The following is a 27,543-nucleotide window of genomic DNA, read 5'->3' on the forward strand; positions in this document are numbered from 1 at the left end:
AACAATTTTTTTTTTATTTCACTTCAGATCCACCCTCACCTTACAACAAGAACCGTGTGAGTTAGTGCTCTTTAATACAGAGTGCATTCCAGGACAGAGTCAAACATTCATTCAGACAGGGGAAAAGGAAGGAGGGGAAAGGAGGGGGGGAGGGGAAAGGAGGGGGGGGGGGGTCAGGACAGTTTTACTTCTGGGCGGGCATCAGGTCGTCGATGGACTGGCCCTTCTCCAGCTTCTTCTCCATCTCCACCAGCAGCTTGACTCCGTCCACCACCATCTGCACCAGCGCCACCTCAGAGAAGCCCAGCCGGTCGGCGTTGGAGATGTCGAACACGCCGCCGACAGCAGCCGTGTCCACGCCACCTGACAGGCAGAACGCACCGCCATTAGAGTCTCAGTTTGTGATCACATGATGATCTGGGGCAAAATTCTCTCACCAAGTACAATTTAGTAACTTTGCCCCAACAATGACTGTTCCTAAATGCAGAGCAACAAGTCCAAACACACAAATATGATTTCTTAAATGTAGAGCTGAAACTAACGATTATTTTCATTACCGATTATTTTCTCAATCAATCATTTGGACTGTAAAATGTCAAAAACAATGACAAAAAAAAAAGTTACCAGAGCCCAAAGTGATTCTTACAAAATTGCTTGGTCTGACCAGCAGCCAAAAAAAACACTTAAGCATTTGTGAAGCAAATTTTTGGTATTTTTACCTTATAAGACAAACGATTGTTATCAAAATTATAACTGATTAATTTTCTGCTGATCGACTAATCGTTTCAGCACTATTTGTCAGTGATGATGAGATGGGAATCAAGGTGGATTTTGTAGTACAGACAGTTAGATATTTGATTTGGGTTCCTGTGGAAAGTGAAAGTGAGTCCGTACCGGTTCCACGCTTCTGCAGCCTCAGCCTCTTGAGGGCCTCCTCAAACTTGGCGTGTTTGCTCATGTTGGGCAGCTTGACGTGGACGCCGGCGCGCAGCCCGGTGCCCAGGTTGGAGGGGCAGGTCAGCACGTAGCCCAGGTGCTCGTTCCACATGAGCCCATGGCCTCGCTCCTTCAACAGGCTCTCGATCTGAACACAACACACCCATGGCTCATGTCGTCAGTGTAAAGCTCTCGCGTTTATACAGTAAAAGCGATATTAGCAGAATGACAGACTGATCTAGACGATCTGGCAACTGGTAAATCAGACTCCCTCCCAGCCTAGATGAATGGGATTTGTGTCTTTCCTACCTTGGTGAGGCCGGTGCAGAAGCGGTTGAACACTTCCTTCATGTTGCCGCCCTTCTGCATGGAGATGACACGCAGGTGGTCTTCCTCATTGACCCACACCAGGAAGGTCTTGTTGTCGTTATGCCTTTGGAGCAAGGAGAGAAATGAAAAATAAGTTTGCTTCAAAAGAGAGATCTACCATTTACAAAATGCTTGATAAAGACAAAGTTGGGTCAAGAGATCAGATAATTTTAGTCTCCAGTTGACAGAATGACAACACCAACAGACTCACTACCAAATATTATAGAATCCTAAAATAGCGCCAACTTTTGGGAGTGACTTCAGGCAGACCTAAGGCAGGTGAGGAGGATTAAAAACTGACCAGATGCCCCTGGCGTCGGGCCAGTCGCGGGCCATCCCAGAGGCCAGCAGCAGAGGAGACACGGGCTTGTCGAACAGGAAGTGGTCATCGATGAGCTGCTGCTGCTCGGCGTCTGTCATGTTCTTCAGGGCGTAGTACTTCCCCTTCAGGTCTCCTGTCAGGGAGTCCAGAGCTAGGGGGGGGCAAAGTTTCAAGACCATAAATACCTCAACATTTAAAAACACTGCACATATAGAGCAGCAGGATACACAGATACAAAAACCTGCTTTAAAATTGTGGCAAATTCAGCTTTTCCATTAGGTTTCATGGAACAAACAGGTCACAGCTTATTCCAATTTATCTTTACTAGTGATGTAAAAATGCTCCAATCCTGTGTCATACCACCTGCTGCCACTAGAGTGCAGCCTCCACTACACAATTTAATCCAACAAGCATCTTGCTGGATTTCACTGGACCCTGAATTATTTGCTCATTCTAACATTGTAGTCTGAAGCCACAACCTTCTATTCCAGCTCTGTTTTTTACCAAACATGATTCAGTCAACAGTGTGATGCTTCCATCTGTCTGGACTGCAGTCGGTGCCAGCGGTCGGCTGAGACAAACTAACAGACCGAGGAAATTAACCTACTCTGCAAATAAGAATTTTAACTCCTTCACCAAATGGCTCTTTACCTTCAATGGAGAGCTTCTCCACGGCACGTCTCTCTCCACGGCTGCAGTGTGGCGGCAGGCAGAAGCCGCGGATGCTCCTGCCTGTTCGGACCCTGGAGCTCAGGACATAGTTGGGGTCGAGGTCGTCTCCGCCCTGGGGAGGAAGGACAAGTCAGAGTGTTAGGTTAAACCGGGTTAAACGTCTCCAGCCGTCTAATGTGACAGAGTGCTGCGGTACCTTGAGGTTGGCGGGGTTGAGGTCGGTCTTGTGCTTGTCTGTGGGTTTGTATCCTCCGTGCCGGTCCTGGATGACGGGGTCCAGCAGCTCCTTGAACACCTCGTAGGTCTCCTCGTCTCCGGCCACGCAGCCGACGGTCATGATAAAGGGATGACCTGGACAGAGTCACAGCAGGGTCAGAGGGGGGACACTGGAGCAGGACACCACAGGGACAAACCAACAGCCTCACTAACTCTGTCAATGTGCTGAATGTCACCAGGTCTCAGGACGGGACCCTGTTACTGTACCGGGATTATCAACCCCTGTCTGAATGACACGGTCTATGGTGAAGCCGTTGGGGGTCGCCTGCTCTCTCAGCTTCCTGTACATGTCCAGGGTCAACACCTTGGCCATGAGGTTGTTGTGCTGACTGAGCTCTGGGAAGTCATCCTCAGCTGACAGCTTCAGTGTCAGCTTGGCCATAGTTTCAGAGCTAAACGACAGAGACAGTCTACAGGGTGAGGGGCAGGCACCAGCTTCATCTGAACTCTCCTCAAAATGGATTAGACCTCAGCCAAACGGCCAGGGAGGCTCTTAACACACACCAGGTTTTGGCTGTGGCTGATAGGTTTGTCTACTCTACCAGCAAACTGTCTGACATGTAGTAAAATAGTGAAAGTAGCTGGAGGATTTAGCAGCTGCTGTGGCCTGTTCCTGCCCTGCATACATTAGTTATATAACAGTGATAATCTTTACCATTTGCTGTAAAGCTGTGGAATATTGCTATGATAATGTAGGCCCATTTAGAGGAGGATGACATGGTTTAACTGATTCAGCTCTCCTTATGTTTCTAACTGTCGGTAATAGTTTATCCCACTGGCAAGGTCACAGTGCAAAGCCGTGTTCTCCTGGGAACATGAAGAACATGGAGCGGTAATGCGCCTGTTCTGCCGGTGAACGCGCTCGGTCTCGGCGGAACAGATGGTTTGTTGGCTGAAAAGCCGCTCGGGTTTTTACCTGGGTTATCAACCCCGGTTTGAATGACATCATCCAGAGTAAATCCACTGGGTGTCTGTTTGCTCCTCAGCCGCTCGTACATAGCAGGAGTCAGGACCTTGGCCATGTGGTTGTTGTGTTTGCTGAGGTCTGGATACTCCTGGTCGGAGGCATATTTCATCTTCGTCTGGTTGTGCGTGTTACCGAAAGGCATGGCTGATCCCTGGGCGGAGGATGGAGGAGGAGAGACGGTGAAAAGCAGCGAAGCAAACCGAGACAGCAGTGCGGAGACTCGGCAGTAAAACTACATCTGTCAGCGGGTTTATGATGGATGTTAGAAAGCACAAGCGACTAAACAACTGTAGATGCACGGTAAAACATACACCCATCAATTCAGTGAACTAAAGGTGTCTAAACAGGTGCAGAAAAGCGGCATTTCTAAACACACAGTGCAACAAACAGCGGGCCTATTCGTGAAGCCAAAGATAAATTCTCACTACTGCCCAGCTATCGAAAAACCCTTAAAAACCCGAGGATATTTCTGATTGTATGTATGAAAACAAACGGGGAAATCCAATGAAAAACCACATATCCTACCTGTTGTCGTCTGATTTGAGGCTGACTACTACTACTACTAGGGGAAGATACAAAGATCCCTATTTTTCCGGCCGAGGAGCGCACCCACCACCAGTGTTCAAGTAGCTCTCCGGTCAGCCTGCTGAGGACTTGAGATCGTACTTTATAGTAGACGATCTCGCTCCCCATTGGTCGGTATTTCTAGTCCATTCATTCAATTGGACGCGGTGACTTGGCTTCTGTGTGAGTTGTGGGTTTCTTGCTTGTACTGGCAGAGATTTCACCCCTAAGGCTATGGATTTCAATCTGAATAAGATTAGATTTGCTGCTTCTTGTGCTATTCCTTTAAACGTGTTGGGACGTATTTTTTATGTGTGTCCTATTAATAAAAATAATGAGAATGTATATCTATTTTCAGGGAAAGGGAACCTAAAAATAACCTTTACAACTTTGTGGGATTACGCCTGAAACTTTCACTATTCACCTAAACACGCCTCTAATGTGAAACGTTTGCGGATCACAGATTTACAGATCATCCGTACAGCCTGTTTGAATGGACTTTGCCGATGATGGGAGTGTAGTGGTTCGTGATCTGGACATCCTTCCGCCGTCTCCACTTCCTCTGAAAACAACACCACGTGTGACAGCAGTGTGGTGAGTGGAGAATGAATGGGTTTCTGTCACTGCTAGCCACACAGATACAACATCAACAACCAGTCGACTACATTTCATCTTTGTTTCATATCATTAACTAAGTAATACAACTTCTGCAGAAGGTAGGTTCAGGGTCGGCAACATTGTGACATTTGCTAAACTAACGGTAGTCAACAGCGTAGGCTGGTTAGGTTCAATGGCTAACGTTAGCATGTTAGCTAGCCGTCCGAGCCGGTGTCGAAAGTCAAACGTAAAATTCACGAGCAGGTTAATTTAGACGTTTTGCACAGTGACCTTGCCGTATATTGTCGGTTACAAACTGTGTCTGTAATTGCGAAACCATGTTAAATGTAAGCCTACGTTACGTTAACGTTAGCGTGCTTAACATGTTAGCTAACGCTCATCGTGTTGGCTACAGCTAACGGAAACGTCAGTTGAGACGATTTCGCCGTAACAGAAAATGTAAGTTTCTTAAAATAACATTGGAAATGCAGCGTGGCTGAATAACGATAGCTAACGTTACTTTCTCTTTCATCTGACTTACAGTTCTTCCTTGTGTTCTGCCATATTGTGTCCGTTTCCTCTTGAAGCAGCAAACTGAGTCCGTCTTCCACTAAGTTAACCTAGCTGGTAGTTGAAATTACTGTTGGCAGTCAGTTTGAAAGATGTTTATTTTGAAACACAACATTCGGTGCGCGTGATGATCCAGAAAGTTTCTGGTTTGACCCAGAAGAACTGGAGAGTGGTTACCATGGTAACACGGTTCCTTCCTCCATCTTGGAGCAGTAACGTCAACAGTAGCGATTGTTGTAAAGTTATCACTTATTCTCCCTGACAAAATAAAGACTCTCTGCCTAATTTCAGTGTGGTGGAAATATGTTCAAAGTTTGAATATAAGCTGGGGCTGATGGGGCTGTTTGACTGGTGTCCAGTTTGTTGATAAATTATTTGTTCTGATTTCATTTTAAATTTATTGATAATCTTAGTAAAGTCGACCTGAGCTCTTCACCCTCTTCCCTTTTTAGACCCTTGCAGTTGCAGAGTGACCATGAGTTTTGTGGAGTATTCGGAGCTCATCCAGGAAGGGGACGTCGCCATCGTCTACCTGGGCCACGAGTCCATGATGCCGGTCAAGGTGCAGCAGGGCGCCCAGACGCAGACGCGCTACGGGGTCATCCGCCATTCCACGGACCTGATCGGCCAGCGTTACGGGTCGAAGGTCACCTGCAGCAAAGGCGGGTGGGTGTACGTGCTGCACCCCACCCCCGAGCTGTGGACCGTCAACCTGCCGCACCGCACGCAGATCCTCTACACCACCGACATCGCCAACATCACCATGATGCTGGAGCTGAAGCCGGGCTCCGTCGTCTGCGAGTCAGGTGAGGTTTTTGGATTTTTGAGTAAGAGGCGGGATTATATTTGATATCAATCTCAACACCATTTCCCATGAGACTCCATTCATATTCCGACTAATAAAGACAAATTTTCGCTAGCCTGGTTCAGAGCTACACTCGGCAACTTTGCACATTGGCGGCTCCAAATGGCAGCGAGAGGTAACTGTTTGAAAAGCTTGAACTTGGAAACCCAGAAATCCTGTGCGGTGAGGTCAGTAAACGTCTCACACAGCTCGCTCATGTTTACCAACCAGCCGGTCTGTGGTGCTTTATACCAAAGGAAAGCAAAGAGACGAGAGAGGAAAAAAATCTAACGTGGGTGAGTCTAGGGCTGAACAATTAATCGAAATTTTATCGAAATCGCAATATGGCCTACTGCAATTTTTAAATCGCAGGAAGCGCAATATTTGTTAAAGGCGAAATGTGTGTCAAAATACCATTTTAAATTAAATATTGTGGTGCTGCAGAGATGTCCTGGCCTACACATCATATTCTACAGACTTAAGAAAACATCTTTGTTTGGTACAGATCCCCGCATAAATCACACGATAATCATTTTAATACGTTTTTCAAGGAAAATGAGAATAATGATGTAAAAATTATCATTCCCTCTAATATCGCAAATCATATCGCAATTGCAATATCAGTCAAAATAATCGCAGTTAGATATTTTTTCAAAATCGTTCAGCCCTAGGTGAGTCCAGCTTTCTCTGCTGCTGTTCAGGAGACAGTTTGGATTTCACTCTTCAAGTTTTGATTCATCACTGCCTGTGGGTGGAGATGTGTTCATACATAAGTCGGGGCGAATCTACAGCGTCTTCGTTCTGCAGCGTTAAGCAGAATCTAAGCGGAAATGTAACACACCTCTCTTCTAAAGTGTAAACGGAAAGGTAAAGATGAGGTAAAACGTCCTGGAGAAGGAGACAGTTTGTATTTCGCTCTTTTTTTTTTTGATACCTAAGTGTCCAGAATCTCATTTGGTCTCAAATATTGGAGTTGGGACACTCTTATCTATTGCGGTCCCACTTTGTGATTTAGCTTGAAAAGACAGGTTTATTTTCACATAAAGATCTTGCCTACTGCAGCTTTAAGAAGTGCCGGATTTTAATCTCTCTAGAACCGAAGGACCCATTTTAATCTTAGTATTCCTCAAGTATCACAGTGTCTGTCAGCCTCATGGGGTGACTGTTGATGTACATTATAAAAGATACTGGGGTTATGTCGATATTTTCCAATAGTTTTTTTTTTTTTTTGCTTTCTTCTACTTTTCTATCACTTCTTCCTCTGTTCTCCACTTTGCCTTCTTTGCCTTCAGCTCCACTTTCCTCTTCCATCTGATTAATTGCAATCACTCTGAGTCTATTGGTGAGTTATGGTCAGCTGTCGCATTTTCTCCCGGCCCTAAGGCAGTTGTGTGTGTGTGTGTGTGTGTGTGTGTGTGTGTGTGTGTGTGTGTGTGTGTGTGTGTGTGTGTGTGTTCGTCAGGCCGGGTCCCTGCCGCAGTGCTTCATCATGTTTAACTGCTGTGCTGCGTACAGTCCTGCCCACCGCGTTATTGATGGAACCTAGGGGGAGTGTGTGTGTGTGTGTGAGGTGGGGGTGGGGGGGGTCCCTAGGTGACGTATGAGTTCAATAGTATCTGCATCTGCTTAGTCAGCAATACACACACACACACACACACTCATCAGCACTATGGAGAATGCTGCAATGTCTGCATTGGAGTCACATTTCCGTGGCCCATTTTTATGCAGATTTGATACTTGGTTGTGTGTGTGTGTGTGTGTGTGTGTGTGTGTGTGTGGTGTGTGTGTGTGTGTGTGAGGTGGGGGTGGGGGGGTCCCTAGGTGACGTATGAGTTCAATAGTATCTGCATCTGCTTAGTCAGCAATACACACACACACACACACACTCATCAGCACTATGGAGAATGCTGCAATGTCTGCATTGGAGTCACATTTCCGTGGCCCATTTTTATGCAGATTTGATACTTGGTTGTGTGTGTGTGTGTGTGTGTGTGTGTGTGTGTGTGTGTGCACGCGTGCATTAGAGGAAAGCCCTCACACTGGAAGCCTCATCAGATCTAAACCCAGAAGAATATCGCTTTGAACAGCCGATTAAACGCTTCGGTTTATCAAATTACACCTTGAATGCGGCATTTCATTAGCGGCACATTCCCACACTGAATATCATTAATTATCTGCTGATGAGTGCTAAGCGGCACTCGAACGGCGCAGCGGTGACTCGTAAAGTTCAGCCTGACGGGCCAGAAGCGGCGTGTGTGTGTGTGTGTGTGTGTGTGTGTGTGTGTGTGTGTGTGTGTGTGTGTGTGTGGCGTCCTGGGAGGGAGAGGGCTTGACTTTGGTGGTGAGCTGTGTCAACACGCAGTGATTAGAGGTGATAATTTTGTTTGGCCGTTCTGTTCGGCCTGCAGGGAACACACGGTCATGCGGAGGAGTCACCTTGCTCACAGGTTGTTCTGGAAATTACCCAAGATGGCCGAGCCTTTTTTTGAAGATTAGATTTTTATGTCGTTTTTTTTTCTCCCCCCTTTCCACCTGCGTTAACGCTTCACAGATATCTGAGATCAGATATCTGCCAGTCTTGTCATCCACTGCCCATATGATGGAGGTTTCTCCTGACCACTGTTGCTTGCAGTGAAATATTATTTTCCTGGCACATTTTACTTTTACTCGTGAATTAATTCTTCATTTAAAGGCCATTTAAAGGCCTTCCCCAACCATTGAATAGGTGTGGTGGGTCACTCTGCCTTAAAGAGCTGCTAACACTAAAAGTAATTCATCAGTCTTGGTTTCAGTGGAGAGTTTTAGTGTCCCATGTTGGTCTAAATGCTGTTTCAGAGGCTTTTCCTCCCTGGCAAGGATCAAAAATGGGGGAAACACTGTATACTTAAAAATATGCATAAAAATATTCAAATTGAAAGATTGAATTATCAGCAAGATGGAGAAGAGAAAGCAGGGATGACACACTCACAGCCCTGCAGCCTCGCCCCCCCCCCCCTCCCTCGTTCTCCTCATGCTGCTGTATCACTTCTTCCCCTCGTACAGCAGCTGCCCACTGGCTTGACGTCTTGTTCTGTGAACAGATTAGAAACCCTGATAGGAGCCATGGGTTGCCTTGACCATTTGCATCAGAGCAAAGCGCGCATTAAGGTTGCCTTAGTAGCCGCTTGTCATCGGAAAGGCTACTGTGAATCAAGGGCTTTCCGGTGGATGAAGGGGATTCAGCGATGTTGCTTTGAGCCTCTAGTGTTACTCAGGCTTTGAGTTTTGACCACCGGCAACTGAAACCCTCCACTAACCCTCCACTGATTGGGGAAAAAAGAAGTCATCTACTCTACACTAAAATGTAGAGGAAAGGCAAAGACAATGTCATGTGTTTTGAATGAGTTTTAGCATTATAAACAGGGGGTCGTAATTATTGAATGCCACCAGCTACAACACGCCCCAAACCTCATTTAGCTCAAACAAAAACGTCTAGGGGGGTAAAACGAAGCTAAATGTCCGAGTTAGGATCTCTGTGAAAGCCTGAACCAAACCCTGTTGCAGCCTGGGGGAAGTGCAAACAAATGATAAGCTGTGCCTTGGCTCATTACACATGACCACGGACAAGAGCTGAGAAGGGAGACCAAGGCCCAAACCCAACGTCCGCACTCACGGCCTCACAGACTTCCAGGCGTGTTCCAATAAGTCTGCGAGCATTGAGGGCCGTCCCAGTGAAAAAAGTGCAAGTGTGTGAGGCTCTGATGGGACTCTTCAATGCTCTAATGCGGCCTCTCTCTGCGAGTCTGCATGTCAACAGACTTTTCTGAGGAACTTGCCCATAATTTATAGCGTTTGTGACGTTAATATCAATGTGTCATGCATCCCAATTAAAAAAAAAAAACGAAACAAAACGCACTTCTGGATAATAATGCTGTTTAGACAAAAACATAAGCAAACAGTAAATTACAAACTGATTAATTAACAGGCGATAGCAACGTCTGACGTCGTCAAGGCAACACGTGATGCCACAAAGTGCCGTCCCATTCCTCCTAAACCATTTCGAGCCCTCATGACTTCTCACACTCAGGCTCTACAGCTGCACACACAGGTGACGTCAATTAAGTCAGTGAGGGCTCAGGGTTTAGTCTGTAGGGTGGACACTGGGATCGGGACCAAGTGCTTGTCAAAGTAGTTGGTACTTTTAATCGATTTAGAACAGCTTTGATAGCAGCGTCTATCTTGTCTATAGCGGTCGCCATTGTTGTTATTACTCCTCCTTGGTTCCCGTGCACAGCTTGACAACAGCTTGACAACAGCTTGACAACGGCGTTAGTCCCGTCCCTGGCGCTGATTGGCTAATCGTTAGTCCCCCCCCGCCGCTCATTGGACTGATCATTTTTCAACCGAGAAACCGCTGTTTCATGTCACGATGCCAGACCAGAATCAGTCAACTGGTGGAGTGGGCGGATTCAAAGGTCTGGACCCAGGCAATTCTTGAAGTGAAAATCCATCAAAAACAGACTTAACATCTGCTGGTCCCATGATGCCAGGCAGCTCTTGCTCCAAGCTTTGGGACTCATGTTCACATATGTAACAATTTATCCTGACTTACAGACGCAGTTGTAACACCAGATCCATTGTAGCTCATGTGTGTTCGCCCAGATTTAACCAATCGGTTGGAAAATGCTCTTTCTTGTAGTCAGGAGGTGTAAACTGCAAATTGCTGATGATTAACAAGGCAAATTTTAAAATAAAGGATAAAAAATGGCTCTTGGATAGTGCGCCCTTTTAACCACATTTCACTGGTTTAAACCTGCAGTAAGCAACATCAGACCTTATAACCAATCCTGAAACTAATGTGTGGTATGTGGAGATTTCATTGAGACATAATGATATAAACCAATACCCACACAGCAGCCAGCTGTGTTGCTGTTTTCTCCTCTTTTCTAAAGCTTGTTGTCAAATTCCGCTCCTGAACGAAGCTCCTCCTGCTCCATTCAGCAGCTTCTCATTTGTTTGGCTCCTGCATCACTGTTTAAAAGCGGTGCTCTCTCCCTCCCATTCCTGAAAAAACTTCTCATAATGGCGGAATCGATGAAGCGAGCGAGTCACCGTGTTAAACTAGTGAACTTGTTAAACTAGTAAACTTGCCACCTGCCTCTTCACTTGTCATTGTGGGACATGTGACCTTCAGCAGGGGAAAAATCTGGCAAAGTGAGACTGGTAACCGGTGACACTTCTCTGTAGGTACGTTTATCTTAGCTGTTAGCATTTATCCTTCCATTTGTCCTTCGTAGGCCTCCGTAGTGCAGTGGCTTTAAAATTCTGATATGAAAATTCTGATTTTACACATTACTGCTGATGTAGAATGTGTTTTAGCTTAACCGGCCCTCACTGTCCTTTACAACATGAAAACCACGATGGGAGGCGGGCCGGGCGGCACCTGGCTCAGAGCCCGGAGGTCTGAGGTCCGGCTCCAGCCTCGCTCTGATCGATCGGCTGTTTATGCGGATCGGGTTCAGAGAGCGCTTTGGCTCTCACACAGCCGCTTCCTCTCAACAGTAAAACCCTCCTTTACAGATGAGGATCAATCTCTCTCTCTCTCTCTCTCTCTCTCTCTCTCTGGCGTGTTGGATGAATAATCAATCTCTCTCTTTCTCTCTCTCTCACTCTCTCTCTTTCTTTCTCCCTCTCCCTTCCCCCTCAATCATAAAACATTTGTCCCTCCATATCTCTCTCTCTCTGTCACTCTCTCTTTCTCCTCTTTCTCTTTTTCTCTCTCTCCTCTCTCCCTCTCTCTCTCTCCCTCTCCCCTTTCTCTTTTTCTCTCTCTCTTACTCTCTCTCCTTCTCTCTCTCTCTTTCTCTTTCTTTCTCCCTCTCCCTTCCCTCCCTGTCCCTCCATATCTCTCTCTCTGTTGCTCTCTCTCTCTCCTCTTTCTCTTTTTCTCTCTCTCCTCTCTCTCTCTCTCTCTCTCTCTCTCTCTCCCTTTCTCTCTCTCTTTCTCTTTCTTTCTCCCCCTCCCTTCCCCCAATCATAAAACATTTGTCCCTCTATATCTCTCTCTCTCTCTCTGTCTCTCTCTCTCCCCTTTCTCTTTTTCTCTCTCCTCTCTCTCTCTCTCTCTCTCTCTCTCTCTCTCTCTCTCTCTCTCTTTCTCCCTCTCCCTTCCCCCTCAATCATAAAAGATTTGTCCCTCCATATCTCTCTCTCTGTCACTCTCGCTCGCTCTCTCCCCTTTCTCTCTCTCTCTCTCTCTTTCTCTTTCTTTCTCCCTCTCCCTTCCCCCTCAATCATAAAACATTTGTCCCTCCATATCTCTCTCTGTCGCTCTCGCTCTCTCTCCTTTCTCTTTTTCTCTCTCTCTCCTCTCTCTCTCTCTCTCTCTCTCTCTCTCTCTCTCTCTCTCTCTCTCTCTCTGTCGCTCTCTCTCCTCTTTCTCTTTAAAACATTTGTCCCTTCAGACGGACAGAGGAAAGGAATGATACTGACTAAACAACACGTCATGGACACAAACCCCTGTTTAATAAGATTTAGTTGCAGGGACCCATGTGCATAGAGTTTTGTTCCTATTTATTCATTCCCTTTTTTTAAAAATGTGTCTATGCGTGTGTCTCCATCCCAAAATACCTCCACAGTGTTCTGCAAAAAAAACAGAATTCTGATGTTTATTTTTTGGTGCGTCTGCTAATATAGATAATCTTGAAATAAACAAGGATAGCCCGGGCTCTGGTTCGGCTTATTTTTTTGGCACTTGACTATGGTTCCCGGTTACAGACCCTCTCCACCTCACCCCCCCTCCACCCGCCCCCACAACCTCTTTTTGGCGTCCCGGGCCATCCGGTCGGGCAGCGTGGCGTTGCAGCGAGTCAAAGTGCTGCTGTGGGGGGGGGAAACATTGCCCCCTTTGTCGCCGCGCGAACAAAAGGCAGCAGTGACGCAACATCAGCAGGGGGGCGAGACCCGCGAGCCTGCAGCCGTGTTCCCGACGCTCCATTCCCCCGCCTCGACCGCAAGTCACGTGACTCACTTTTTTTTTTTTACACACACACACACGCACACTTGCATCACTCTTTCACAAACTGTACATTAGTGGGCATTGTTTACGACGGGAAGATACACCAAGTACTGCAGGCCAATAAAGGCCCACTCAGAAAATCAGTGTGTGCCGTGCGTTTAGATTCCATATTAGGCTGCCGGCAAATTTAATGAGATCACATGGCTGTATGTCCACATTTGACCTGAGAATGGCTGTTGGGTAGAATTCACCCTCTTCCATATCTGGTTTGAAGTTGTGATAGAAATGTAAGCAAAATCTGTTTCTTGTTTTTTTTTTTTTTTGTGTTTGTCCAGACCTGACACTTAAAGCAATACGGTGAGTTTTGGGAGTTTGGGCAGTTTACCTGGTGAAGTGATGAGAAAATAGACACCGAAATCATCCATGTGTCCCCGGTAGATCGTTCACTCTGGTGCTCCATGCTGACACTTTAGCATACAGTGTGTTGAGTGATTGTAGGCGACTAGCATGATCTGAAAAGTATGAATATGGAATAGGAAGTGAAGGTGGGGGCGATGGGAGAGACAGTGGATGTGGCTGCTCACCTGAAATATTTCCATGAAGAAACTGTAGCTACATCAGCTATATTGAGTTAATTGTTAGGGCTGCAACTAACGATTATTTTCATTGTCAATTAATCTGTCGATAATTGTCTCGATTAATCGATTAGTTGTTTGGTCTATAAAATGTCAGAAAATGGTGAAAAATGTGGATCAGTGTTTCCCAAAGCCCAAGATGACGTCCTCAAATGTCTTGTTTTGTCCACAACCCAAAGATATTCAGTTTACTGTCATAGAGGAGTAAAGAACCCAGAAAATATTCACATTTAAGAAGCTGGAATCAGAGAATTTTGACTTATTTTTCTTAAAAAATTACTCAAACCAATTAATCGATTATCAAAATAGTTGGCGATTCATTTAATAGTTGACGACTAATCGATTAATCGTTGCAGCTCTATTAATAATGCTTCATATTGGGGAAAAAGGAGATCATGTTCCAGTTACTTGCTGCATTTTATTCATAGTCGGAAGTCAGAAATTTCCAACTAGGTCGGAATTAAAACGTCTGTATGCTCCAGTGGTCCAGTTCATAAATAAAGGGGAGAAACCCAGTCATGTGACAAAAAAAATACCACAAGGGAATTGTAGTCTCAAACCCAGTAATAGAGGACTACAATATAGAGTAGGAGACACAGACATGAATCCAGGAAACACTCAATTTTATATACAGCATTTACATATATACCAAAATGCCATATTAAGAATGCTATGTATAAACATGGGGGATTATAAAGTAAGAAGTAAATGTTGCTGTGTGGCGTTCAAAGTGTATGCCAATCTTGAATTCCAACATGAAGGGCCATTTTCCCTAGAATTCCCGACTTCCCGACCTCTCTGGAACGCATCATTACAGCGTTTCTAAGTCCGTCACCTCACTGTCTCTCTGGTGGCGGTGGTTTGTGTGTTGCAGGGACCGGCAGCGGCTCCCTGTCCCACGCCATCCTGCGCACCATCGCGCCCACCGGTCACCTGCACACGGTGGAGTTCCACCAGCAGCGGGCGGAGAAGGCTGACGAGGAGTTCAGGGAGCACCGGGTCGGTCACCTGGTCACCGTCAGGAACCAGGACGTGTGCAAGGACGGGTTCGGAGTGACGGGGGTGGCGGACGCCGTCTTCCTGGACATCCCCAGCCCCTGGGAGGCGGTGAGGCACGCCAAGGCCGCTATGAAGAAGCACGGTAAGACATTAGTGTGTGTGTGTGTGTGTGTGTGCATTTGAATAGTTGAAGCTCGGGCTGGGCAATATATCAATATTATATCGATATCGTGATATGAGACTAGATATCGTCTTAGATTTTGGATATCATAATATCGTGATATGGCATAAGTGTTGTCTTTTCCTGGTTTTAAAGGCTGCATTACAGTAAAGTGATGTCATTTTCTGAACTTACCAGACTGTTCTAAAACAGGGAAGAAAACCCTGTCTTTGCATTTTATTTTGATCACAGTCTTGTTTTAATAAAAGTGCTTGTGACATCTCACATGTGGCTTTGACTTACAACTGAACATTTAGCCCACTTTGTAGAAAATACCAAGATATATATTGTGTATCGCCATTCAGCCTAAAAATACCGAGATATGATTTTTGGTCCATATCGCCCAGCCCTAGTTGAAGCACTGTATCACTTTGGTAATATAGGTCTCTTTCCTGTCATGCCAATAAAGCTGATTTGAATTTGAATTTGAATTGGTGCTCGACTGATATGGGTTTTTGAAGGCTGAGTCTCCTGCCCTGCGTGTGCATGTGTTGTGTGTTTCTGTACAGAATGTCCTCACAAGGATAGAAAGATTAAGAAAATGGTCAATGTGTGGACGTTGTGTTCGTGCCCTGTAGCAACTGATAATGTAATCACTGCTGGATAATGTAATAACTCGTCAAAATGTAATAAAAATGACCCCAGTGTTTCCTCTGTAGTTTGATGCAGCTGTGGTGCTTGGGGGAATAGTTCTTGTTTTGTCCCATATCTGTTCCTGTTTGGGACAATGCAAATTTTTATTTCACATATTCTTTAGCAACACAGAGGAAACACTGAACCATATGAATGAGTTGAAAAATTTAATAAAACTTAAACTTGTTAATGTAAGAAATTGCTGGATAGTTGCATCACATTATTATATTTTAACCAGCGTTTATTCCCTCTTAAGTGGTATAACATATTTTTAACTCGTGGTAAAATGTTACCCCATAGCAATATATAATACATATATAATACAGCCTAGCAACCACCTAATAACACCTCAGCAACCACCTTGTAAATCCCTAGCAACCATTTAAATGTTAGGTGTTCTTATACTTCCAGCTGCTTACAGCTAGCCCACACATTTTCTCCAGGAAATGTATTTTCTACTTAGTCAATATTATTATTATTACATCATGAGAACGTTACACCCCTCATGAAATAAACATTGCCAGTTAATGTAATAATGTGACATAATTTATGACATGAGCAGGTTTTATTTCATTTTTAATCCATTAAGAATGACATTTTATTACATTTTGACAAGTTATTACATTATTATTAACCGTTATTACCACTTTGAAAAGGTCCCAGTGTAGGATTAGGACTAGGGTTGGGGTTAGAATTACAGAAAGGCTGTAACTATCGGGGTTAGGGAATGATTGAAGGGTAATGGAGTATCGTGATAAGTATGGCAACGCAAATATGTGCATGTATCAGTGTGTGTGTGTGTGTTTTATATAAACATGGCGTGGCCTCAGAGAAACACTCAGTGCCACTTGACGGTGACTTCTCCATGACTCGTCCCAGCATGGCGGAGAACATGACTGTGACTGTAAAACACCAGCCGGTCTGTCTATCTGTCCCCCCCCCGGCCTCGCCACTCTGCCTCTGCCATCCCATAATGAACATCGATCCCGGTCAGCAGCAGCGCTCTCATTAACTTTGTCCTTGCGTGTTTGGTCCTCTCTTGTTTGTTCCTGGTCACAGGAGCACAGAGTAATGTGAAGCGGGTGGGGGGGGGGGGAGGACAGAAAGCATGCTGTGTTTTCCGTGGCAACCAGGACCCACAGTGCACTGGGGAGGCAGGCCTAAACAGGTTGGCAGCTCAGTGGGGTGGTCATGGTGTGTGTGTGTGTGTTTATGGTAAGTCAGGTCATGTATGTTTTAGCTGGAGCACCTAGCAGCCAAAAGATACAAATTCCTCAACCATTTGTTTTAAAAGGAGTCCAGAGTTGAGCGTTCACATCAGCTGACTGTGAACTGTGTGAGTTCATGTGACTTTCGATTACAACACTGGTTTTCAGTCTTGTACCATCACGACCAAAGACTCTGCAGGTTGTCATTAAAAACCAAACCCTACGCTCACTGCAGCTTGTTCCTTGTTGACTTTTATCTTCTGTTTACCACATAAAAGATCTTGGGATCACGATGGCAAATGATTGAAAACCACTGCTCCACCCCGAAAACCTATTATACTGTTACATGCGTTTGCCCTGTCCAACAACCGGTAAGTCAAACACATTTACCCAGCGTCCCGACTGCCTCGCCCTGCATCCACTCAGCGAGGTTCAGATGCTCGGGATCAGTGGTTTATGAGCTGAAAGCCTGAGTGCATGCTAATGTCCCCGAGACAAGCTTTTTTTTTTTTTTTATATCACAAGCACAGTGTGATTAAAAAGCAAGCCCCAATATGAAGTGGAATTTGAGCCGTGCAGGAGCAAGGATGCTGCTCTGCACCCCTCTCCCACCTCCTTCCCTACTCCCTTTTATGGTGCCATTGCAACATATTCCTTTCTTGAGCTCTTGACCCCATCCCTTGCACACACACACACTCACACGCACACACACACACACACACACACACACACACACACACACGTAAATACAAGCCAGATCTGCATTGTAGAACCAGTCCCATGACCATACAGGGTTATGCTCCAAGGAGAGGTTGTGTGAACGTGTCTCCATAAGGAAAGACTTGATTCACTTCCTCCTGTTCGGCGCTGAGACCGGAGTTGTTTTTTTCTCCAGAGAGCCGCGGGCCAAGCCGAACACCGTCGGCCCACAATGCTTCAGGCAAGGGCAGACGGATCGAGGAGTTAATTGCATCATGGGAAGGGAGCGGCGTCAGATGTGTAGTTTCTCCTCGGGGAAAGGAAGCGTACTTTCCAGTCAAAGTGGCTGGAAGACTCCGCTATGTTCGATACTTTACCAGATAAATATCTTTGTAGAATAGAAAAGGTGTAAGAGGCAAACGTAGCACCCACAGCCAGACTTCACCGCCTTCTGGCTGGTGTTACTTCCCCACCCTGTCACCCTGTTTCCCACCTCTCTCTGCATGCAACCCCCCTGTTGTCAGTGCAGAGAGACGTGTAGACGTTTTCTCATGCTGGAATCTGGTCTCATCGCAAAAATCGCTGAGAAGTGGTTCACCGCAGTGGGCAGAATGTAAGGCAAGGGGCAGTGGAAATTGCATTTTTGTCTCTTTTTTTTTTTTTTTCCACATTGTAATTCTTGTAATTTCTTGGCCTGTAGCCTGGCGCTCTATTTAGAGTATCTGCTCTCTGGATCCTGACAGAGCCGTCCCTCCCTCCTCCCTCAGAGACTTATAAGACTTATTATGCAAGAGTAAGGCAAACACGGCTCATGAACACAAACAATGAAGAACCCCCCGTGTCGATGGCCCTCGAGTTCAAGAGTCTGGCAAATCCTAGAGTTAAGGTACGGTCGATAACGTATATTTCAGGCTATTAATAAGTGCTTGAGACACCCTTGTGTAATCATCAACTCAACCCCTCCCTGTGTGTTGGTCCTGGTTGCCAGGAGACCATAGAGAGTGTTTATAGCTGTCCAGAGAGAGAATGATGGTTCTGTTTGTCGAAGGAACGACAGCAATCTGAAACATCCCAACGTCTCCTGTGTTATTTGTTGCACACAATGGTCTCTTCAACATGGCTGCCCTCTCTAGACGTGTTTTTAGGTCTTTATCTCTTCAGAGTATAAAGGCATGGTGACTGGGGCTGGGCGGTATACCGAAACTTTGCCAAAACCAACACTGGCACTCTCTCACCGACCAAATTTTCTACGTGTCGGCCTGTTCGGTAAATACATTTTGTCAAGTAGCCAACTTTGCAATGAAGGATTTCATTTGTGTTGCTTCAGTTAAACAGAGCTGCACTTCAGAGCAGCAGAGCGAGTGTAGAATCAGCTGTGTCAAGCCGGCTAGAGGAGGACAGAATAGGACCAGAAGTAAAGTGGGTTTACCTTCAAAATAAAAGCATACTTTTTGTTGCTAATGGTGAATGTGGTATTTCTGCACCGGCGTTCGGAAAATACATTATCATTTCATTTATCGCTATCAAGGCAAATGTGGCAGTATATAGTGATATGAGTCTCAGGCCGTAACGCCCAGCGCTAGTGGTGACAGACTGACACCGCATCTCCCATCATGCATCTGTCCTTCATCTGTCTTTCATTAATATTGTAGTGGCCACTGCGGCTTATTCTTTTCTTTAAATGTTTCCAGACTCTTTCTTTCACCCTCTGACTGCTCAATAGATAAGGAAAAACAAAACTACCATGTCTTACAGTGCGTAAACTAGAAAACGACAGAAACAAAGAACAAATTCAGCTTCTCTTGGAGGCCGATGGGTGTTCAAAAAAAGTCTTTATTTGTGAACCAATTCTGTAGCAATAAAGACAATTGTTAGAATTGGTTCTGTACCAATAACATTTTTTTTTTGTTGTTGTTTTTCCATCCATCAGCCTCCAGGAATCGCTGAATTTGTTTTTCCTTGATGAATAGATTTTGAATCTTCCAAATGATGGAAATGGAGCAACAGTGCAGCAACAGTAGCTTACTGATGCATGTGGTGCGTGGAGTAGAAAGTGGGACTTGTGCAGCGGCTGCATCAAAGTCTTGGACAGTATCAAAAAATATAGAAAATGCTCTTGACAATATCCACATATCTGAGTTTGGAAAAACACGAAAAGAATCACAACATAAAGAAAAAAGAGAGAAAAGAAAACGTCTGGAATTACCACACCTGCTTGCCCAGGTATATCCCACTGAGCAGAAATAATCTTATCCTATAGTCAAGCGTGTTTAAAAAATGAATGATAAAAAATTTGGGGTGTGGGAAAGTGTTGAATTTTAGAATGGAAAATATATAGTAACTCTATACATCTGTACCTACCGTAAGGGCAGCTGAACTCGCAGGAGTCACATTCTTTACTCTTCAGGTCAGCGAGTGAAAGTTTTCTTGGCCCGCTGCCCCGGCCTCCCGCTGTGATCACCACAGGGTTTCATTTAGAGAGGAGAGACCAGACCGGTGGGTGATCTCTCTTTATTAGAGCGCTGGCTCGTCGCCCGATGATCCACAAACTGGAGCTGGAGCCCAGAAAAGGTCGCAGGCCTCCTTTTGTTTCCCCACATGTCGAGGATATGCTTTGACAGAGCTTTTGGGTCTTAGAAAAGCATATTATTGTTGTTAGTAGTAGTAGTCATAGTATGGGTTTCCCTAGGGGGGAGACTATATTTCATAAGTTTAAGTCTTTATTAAGTTTAGGAACCTTTGGCATAGAAATATTGAAAACATTTCTACACATAATCCTGTCAAACTGCATTACAGAAAACACTGAAAACACACAGAAGCCTTCTACACAGATGCATGGTCATTTTGTAGAGGAAGAAAAATTATTTTAGGGACACTTGTTTATGAACTGCTGATGTGTTTCATGTTTGATGCTCTGAGAAAGATTTACCGAAATGCATCATCATGAGTGTCCTAATAAATTGAGTAATCTCTTGTGTTTACCATATTTGGGATGTACCTCCTGTTTTCTCTGACTATTCCAATCCATAAACATTTTGTTTTGGTGCCTACAATCTTCCAAACACTATATTAGTTACTACAGGAGGTTAAGCACCTCTAGCTGTGTGTTGGCTCCATAGGAGGTGAGTAGAGATCCTGGGTTAAGTGGATCTGCAGTGATCTTGTGTAAAGAGAATCACTGAAGGTAAACTACACCTGTTAGTGGCTTCGTTCCCTCTCTCTTCCTTGGCTCTCTCTCTGGGCGGAGTCATGGTTCAGCAGAGCGTAGATACACACACTGCTCATCCAGGTACTTCCAGGTAAAGCTAACATATTAGTCTCTCTTTATACCTCTTAGGATTACCAGGTTATCAGTTCTGACAGTTTTACAGTTTGTTAATAACAGAGACAACAACATATGTAAAAGTCAACAAGGCTAATATGACAGGGTAACGTCCTTCAGTCAGTTAGAGTGTTTCTGTAGTTATCACATCATCACCAGGCGCACTGGCATTTCCAAGAAGCTAACTCAACCAGGAGTTTAGCTGCTCTAGCGTATAACCTAACGCAATTGTACCCTACCATTTGCCATCTTGGTCTGAGCATTATTGAATAGGGATGGAGAATCGACTCCAAAAATGTCCATTCTCGAATTCCATCACATCGATTCTGAGAATTGATTCTACTGATAAACGGAATTGGAGTCGACTCCTGACTCTGGAATTGTAGAAACTGTTTCATTAAAATGAATTTGTAATTAATTCTGATTTAGGCCTAGCTATACTAATCTGTGTTTGACTGCCTTGGTCTGATCCATTTCACAATGAGGCGGGAGGGGAGAGGGAGAAATTCAAGGCTCATTGGTTGAATGCCAACCGGCGTAAAACTTTATTTGGAATCGATTCCATCAATTCCATTACAAGGAGTCGCAGTCGGAATCGATTCAAAAATTTTGAATCGTCCATCCCTATTATTGAAAGGAAAATAAAAGGCAGGAAATAAAAGTTAAAAGAAATGTGAGAACAAAGGGAAGATAAAATTATCTGGGTTTGGACTATTAATATCTTAGAGAGAGCGAGTTGGGGAAATGTTATCTAACAAGCTAATTAATGCAGGACACTTCATATTGCATAATAAGAAATACCAAGAAAACAAAGGCTAGACTGGCTTTGCTGTGCATGCAGTTAGCCGAACATTAGCTAGCTAGCGTTAGCTAATAAGGATAATAATAAAGGCATTCAAAGATGAGTTGCTAGTTAGTTGATGTATTGATTGCTCTTTTTGGCTGAACGATGTCAACGCATTCTAAAAATGTTCATTCACGCATTCATTCATTCACTCACCCACTCACAGTTAGCCTATCTGCCCCTAGTGGCCATTAGGAGGCATGGCCGTGTCTACAGCAGTGGTTCTCAATCTTTGTCATATCAAGGACCCTAATTTAGTCCACATTAGGGCCACAGACCCCCATTTGATGCGATTTTGTCCCTCGGACCCAAATCTGAGAATATTTTTATTGTTAGATATGATTTTGTGCAGAACTCCATGACTATCTTTATTGTAGGGAGAGAGATAACAGAGAAACTATGATCAAAACAGTCATTCTCCTACATTCTATAATTGTTCTTGTAAATGAAATAATGAAGTTTAACGATTCATTAATTTGCTGGGGACCCCCTGGGATGCCCTCAGGGACCCCTGGTGGTCCCCGGACCCCGCGTTCAGAACCACTGGTCTAGAGGACACACTGAACCAGGATCAGTCACTCGCGTCTCTGCTGAACATTGGGCTGCTTTGCGTCTGTCACACTGTGTCCTTGGTTTTTAGCACCCGGCCACCTAGCCCAGAGCGTAAACAACACTTCACACTGCTGCCGGCCTTTCCTTTCTTCTCCTCTATATTTGTATCCCAGGCTTTGACACTGAACCAGCAGACAGCTACTGTCCTCCTGCATCTGTGTCCCTGCCTTGGCTTCATCTGGTCTGGCCCTGACAGTTTTGACTGGGAGTGACAAACCAATTAGTCTCTCGCCCTGGAGTCAGCTGTATTACTGGGCAGGATTACTGCAGCTGAAGACTTGGCCTCTGCTTTGTTTTGGACAAGTTGCTTTCAGTTCAGTCAATTCAGGAAGTGGATTTTCCTTCAAATTTGAAATATTGATTGATTGATTGATAATTTTTATTTCGAACATGTAAAAAAACAACAGATAAAAACAAAACAAGAATAACAATAAGATGAAATAAACAATAAACATACAACAAACTCAATAAACAAATTCTCATAAACTAATAAACTAATGAACTAATAAACATAATCTAACAAACAATAAACCTATACAACAAACTCAATAAATAAATTCTCATAAACAACACAAATTGAATATTACATCTTCGAAAAGGAGTAGGAAGAAGTATACACTTATTTTTTCCTACCCCTTTCTCAACTACTCATCCTTAAACTCTTATATACAATTTATAAACAACTGTCCCAAATATGACAATATGTTGCTATTAAATGGTTCTCAGTGTACAGCCAGCATATAAATACATTTTAATAGCGAGGGCTCTCATTACTAAGTGAATTGTGATTTCAGTTAGATTGTGACTTGATTGACAGGCTAGCTACAACCCTGTCCAGGGTCAGAGTTGACAACAGTCAAGATTTCCACTTCTCCCACTCGTTCTGCACGGACCAATAAATTCTTGTGGTTCACTCCTCTTCCTCCTACAGCTGCAGCCGGACTGTCGGCCATGTGGCTCCAGCACAGCCGAGCGAGCTGGACCTCCCGTCCAGCTGCAGCATGTTGGGGTCAAAGAATCAAAGTCTAGTTAGGACCAGGCAATATGTATATAGAGTGGTTTTAAATAGACTGTCTTCAGTGTATTACATCTAGAGAAAATCAGATTCACTATGTCAAACAGAGAAGGACTCTTTCAGAAAATCTGTCGTTAGTCTGATTGAAAAATTGGAGTGAATGGTTAATGGTCTAACAGGTTAACTGAGTCATATGTCAACACCTTGTAACTTATGTGATACATTATGTGTAACTTTTCCTCTTTTGTGTTACCGCCAATGTTTTTCCTTCTTTCCTTTTTTTTTCTGGGCATTTGTTGTTAGTTTGTGAGTTTGTTCCGTTGTATTTCTATACCGCATTTCAAAATCAATAAACAGATGTTGAAGGACTGTCTTCAGTGTGTCTTACACTTTCCACTGTATGTGAGGTCTTGTTTGTTACTTTATTATTGTCCCAGAGGGAAATTCTCCTTGCTGCCAGATGCATAAAAACATATAAACATAAATACAGTCAGTCAGTTGTATACCAGCAATAATGTCATGTAATGATTCATAGGCAGTATAACTTCTTTATGCTGTCCCAGCATTTACTACCTCTCTCTCTCTCTCTCTCTCTCTCTCTCTCTCTCTCTCTCTCTCTCTCTCTCTGTCTGTCTGTCTGTCTGTCTGTCTCTCTCTCCCTCCCTCTCTCTCTCCCTCGTTCTCTCACATTCTTTCTCTCTCTCTCCCTCTCTCTCTGTCTGTCTCTCTCTCCCTCTCTCCCTCTTTCTCTGTCTCTCTCTCTCTCTCTCTCTCTCTCTCTCTCTCTCTCTCCCTCCCTCTCTCTCTGTCTGTCTCTCTCTCGGTCTGTCTCTCTGTCTGTTTCTCTCTCTCTGTCTGTCTGTCTCTCTCTCTCCCTCTCTCTCTCTCCCTCCCTCTCTCTCTGTCTCTCTCTCTCCCTTTCTCTCTCTCTCCCTCTCTCTCTCTCTCTCTCTCCCTCCCTCTCTCTCTCTCTCTGTCTCTCTCTCTGTCTGTCTCTCTGTCTGTCTTTCTCTCTCTCTCTGTCTGTCTCTCTCTCTATCTCGGTCTGTCTCTCTCTGTCTCTCTCTCTCCCTCCCTCTCTCTCTCCCTCTTTCTCTCTCTCTCTGTCTCTCTCTCTCTCTCCCACTCTCTCTCTCCCCCATCTCTCTCTCCCCCATCTCTCTCTCTCTCTCTCTCTCCCTCTTTCTCTCTCTCTCTCCCTCTCTCTCTCTCTCTCTCTCTCTCTCTCTCTCTCTCTCTCTCTCTCTCTCTCTCTCTCTCTCTCTCTGCAGGGGGTCGTGTGTGCTCCTTCTCTCCCTGTATAGAGCAGGTTCAGCGGACGTGCGAGGCTCTGGCGGAGCAGGGTTTCCAGGAGATCAGCACCCTGGAGGTCCTGCTGAGGGTCCACGATGTCCGGACCGTCACCCTGCCGCTGCCTGACTTTGGCCCCGCCCCCTCCTCTTCCTCCTCTTCCTCCTCCTCCTCCTCGGACGCCCAGCCCGCCGCCCCGCCCCCGGCCGCCCACAACCAGGTCACCTGTAAAACCACCACCCCTCCCAGGGAGATGGCCGGTCACACGGGGTACCTGACCTTCGCCACCAAACCGCGCACCTAAAGGCCCCGGTGCATCATGGGAGACGTTTTGAAGCAAAGGAGATCTCGGTCTTACAGTTAGCAGCCATCTTACAAGTCATCCATCAAGCAGCCATCATGTCTCTCAATCAAACTCCTTCTGACGCCTGAGAAGACGAGAGAAGTTTCATTTTCCAAACCTCTTTTTTAATCAGCGAGTTTCATATTGTTTTTATTTTGTCTCCATCTTTGTTGCTCAGCCTCATCGCTGTGGTGTTTCTGCACTGCACTTCCCAGAGATCACCTGTCAATCAAACAGTGTGGGCGGAGCTTGGATTTTCTGTTGATGAAGCTACCAGACACCGGCTGTTTAGAACAGACAATGGAGAAGCTTTCATGAAGTGGATAAAGGTTGAATCACTGTTGGGCTTCATAAATCAGATGTAGTAGCAAAACGGACATTTATTTATATGAAAGTGAAAAACTAACTTCTTCGATGGCTTTGTCTGTAATTGTTGTGTCTCGTTTTGTTTCCTACGCATCACTGCCTTCAAGGTTTATGGAGAAATATAGAATAAAGTATAAGAATCAGACAGTATATAATAAGAGAGCTTTCCCAACAGTGTCTCAGTGTGAAGATAATCTTTGTTCAGTGTGAATTAACAGACAAAAGATGATCAGTGTGCAGATGCTTTGGGAAAACCAGGCCTGATATACAGTAGTACAAAAGTATCTGCTGCCTTAAGACTTAACTCTCTTCCTACTGGAAAATCCTAACCACTGGAGTGATTTAAGAGATGTTCTTCAGCTCCGGTTCTTTTTTTTTTTTTTTTTTTTGCTCGTGTATTTTTACCCCAGAGGAAGAGGACGCGGTTTATAATCCGTCCTCCCAGCCTCGCTCCAATATTTCCCAAAGACACGCACATTAATAAGACTGTGGAAATGCAGCTGGTTGCCGAGTCCCTCTAGGTTTTGGTTGGCAGGGCATCGCTAGAGGATTTACAGTTTTGTGTTACATAATTTTTATATTACTGTCACTTGGCGCCGGTTTGTTGCTTGCATCAAGCAGGAGTGAAAATCAAGCTGACATCGATGTCATTTGAAAAGAATGATATGCTCAGTAACTGTTTGGATAACAATTGATTGAAGTGCCTCCCCTTTTATCAAAGTTTTCATTTGTAGGGGGATGAAGTGTTCTTACTTTTTTATTTTTGCACTTTGTATTTAGGTGAATACAATAAACGTGTGAAAAGATCTTTGTCTCCTTGTTCCACTGTTACAAAAAGCACTTTGTAAACCTGTTTTATAATAGTGCCATACAAATAGTTTATTATTCTTATAATTGTTATTATTATAACCTTCAGCAAGGCAAGGCTACCTGCTCACTCATTGTTAGTCTCTCTGGATAAGAGTTTCAGCTAAATGCCTAAAATGTAAAATACAATGCGTCACCATTCATTTTTACTTTGAGCAGAGTTATTCATTTCAATCCATTTATCCTTGCAGGCATAAAAAATAGAACTTAAAGGTACATGCAGTCCATAAAAACAATCCCCTGTACCTTCAAACCAGCTCTGTGTTACCGCTCTCTCCTCTAGCGCTGTGACATGTTTTATGTTTTTAAACCTGCGGCGCCGCTCAGCTGGCCGAGGCTCCACACCAAAAAAGGCAGAGAAATGGCTGCCGCAGCAGACGGAGGAAGAGGAGGAGGAGGTGCAGATGTGCTTCACTTCACTCCTCCCAGACACGGACACCGTCACCTCGCCGCCAGGCTGAGGGATCGCTGCACCGCCAGCCGAGTCTCTTGAGGTTTCCCATTCCCCGGCGCAGAGGAGCGGATCCGGCGCACCGGAAAATCATTACTGCTGTATTTGATTTGGACTCTGGGTGTTCTCATTCATCTTGGCTTTCAGGAGTTACTTGAAGGGTTTCTTTTTCCAAAACATTAGTGGAAAAGAAGGTTTACGATGTCCATTGTAAAATATCTTTTTATTTTTTTTAATAATATTTTATAAATTTTTTACACAACCAAACAAAGAACCAGACAGCACAGATATTGCCAAATTGCAAAACAAGAATAAATTAGTTAACATACATGGGTTGCATTACATACATGTGAATTACATTATATACATTTGTGTATACATTAGTACCATGTCAAAGGAAAGAAAAAACAATGTCTATGACTTATTTGTGAAAACAAAGCGTGGTAGTCCAACAAGATCACCAGGAAGATAATGAAGGAAGGGTTGCCAAATATACAAGAAGTTGTCATTACCCTTTAATGTAGCACTGAGGTGTTCCATAGGAAAAACCTTAAATGTTTCTCTGTACCACTGATTATATCATCCCTAAAATATTATTTTGCTAGCAAAGGACTTGAGTCATTTTGTCATTTTGTGAGTAGGTGCCACATTTTTCAGTCGGTAGATATCTCGTTAAATTAATCTTAAATATTATTATTAATCTTCATTTTTCAGTGCTGTAACACCTGACAGTGGCTGCTGCATTAGTCAAAGCCCTGTACTCCATTTAGAGACAGTGTTTGTGTACATCAGGCTGGTTAACAGCATAATCCCGGGCTTAGTGTGGGTTATAAAAAGCCCAGCGGTTGCTTCGGTGTGATGTGTTGGACTGTGTAAAGACAGGTTGTGGTGTGTGTGACCATGAGTCACACAGACAGTTTTCCAC

The 27,543-nt window shown here is 44.5% G+C and overlaps 2 protein-coding genes across 4 annotated transcripts; one reads left to right on the top strand and one right to left on the bottom strand.

The window, feature by feature from the left end:
• ckba (creatine kinase, brain a) lies at positions 1-5,267 on the bottom strand. 2 transcript variants are annotated; one of them, XM_071512347.1, is made up of 8 exons: positions 5,245-5,267; positions 2,783-2,967; positions 2,496-2,650; positions 2,279-2,411; positions 1,607-1,778; positions 1,246-1,369; positions 895-1,084; positions 1-363 (listed from the first exon to the last, which is right to left on the bottom strand). In XM_071512347.1, exons 1-8 carry the CDS (start codon positions 5,265-5,267, stop codon positions 185-187), a joined length of 1,161 nt encoding a protein of 386 aa, XP_071368448.1. In that variant the 3' UTR covers positions 1-184. The 2 variants fall into 2 exon arrangements, with proteins under 2 accessions (XP_071368448.1, XP_071368447.1); XM_071512346.1 differs by lacking the exons at positions 2,783-2,967; positions 5,245-5,267 and adding exons at positions 3,492-3,693; positions 4,068-4,174.
• On the top strand, positions 4,684-26,078 carry trmt61a (tRNA methyltransferase 61A). 2 transcript variants are annotated; one of them, XM_071512349.1, is made up of 4 exons: positions 4,684-4,822; positions 5,736-6,079; positions 14,624-14,890; positions 24,573-26,078. In XM_071512349.1, exons 2-4 carry the CDS (start codon positions 5,749-5,751, stop codon positions 24,893-24,895), a joined length of 921 nt encoding a protein of 306 aa, XP_071368450.1. In that variant the 5' UTR covers positions 4,684-4,822; positions 5,736-5,748; the 3' UTR covers positions 24,896-26,078. The 2 variants fall into 2 exon arrangements, with proteins under 2 accessions (XP_071368450.1, XP_071368449.1); XM_071512348.1 differs by having other exon boundaries at positions 4,688-4,822; positions 5,726-6,079.
• Positions 26,079-27,543: the final 1,465 nt, after the last annotated feature.

This window comes from Centroberyx affinis, unplaced genomic scaffold, assembly GCF_046629955.1.
Source record: "Centroberyx affinis isolate AG114_WGS23_722 - 3 ecotype Tasmania unplaced genomic scaffold, CSIRO-AGI_Caff_v1 ptg006247l_1, whole genome shotgun sequence".
Lineage (NCBI taxonomy): Eukaryota > Metazoa > Chordata > Actinopteri > Beryciformes > Berycidae > Centroberyx > Centroberyx affinis.

Coding starts and splice junctions, on each gene's coding strand:
- trmt61a (XM_071512349.1), top strand. CDS start 5,749: ATGAGTTTTGTGGAGTATTCGGAGCTCATCCAGGAAGGGGACGTCGCC. Junction 6,080..14,623: donor CTCCGTCGTCTGCGAGTCAG/GTGAGGTTTTTG, acceptor TGTGTGTTGCAG/GGACCGGCAGCGGCTCCCTG. Junction 14,891..24,572: donor GGCCGCTATGAAGAAGCACG/GTAAGACATTAG, acceptor CTCTCTCTGCAG/GGGGTCGTGTGTGCTCCTTC.
- ckba (XM_071512347.1), bottom strand. CDS start 5,267: ATGGCAGAACACAAGGAAGAACT. Junction 2,968..5,244: donor GCAGAACACAAGGAAGAACT/GTAAGTCAGATG, acceptor TCTGTCGTTTAG/CTCTGAAACTATGGCCAAGC. Junction 364..894: donor GCTGCAGAAGCGTGGAACCG/GTACGGACTCAC, acceptor TCTGCCTGTCAG/GTGGCGTGGACACGGCTGCT.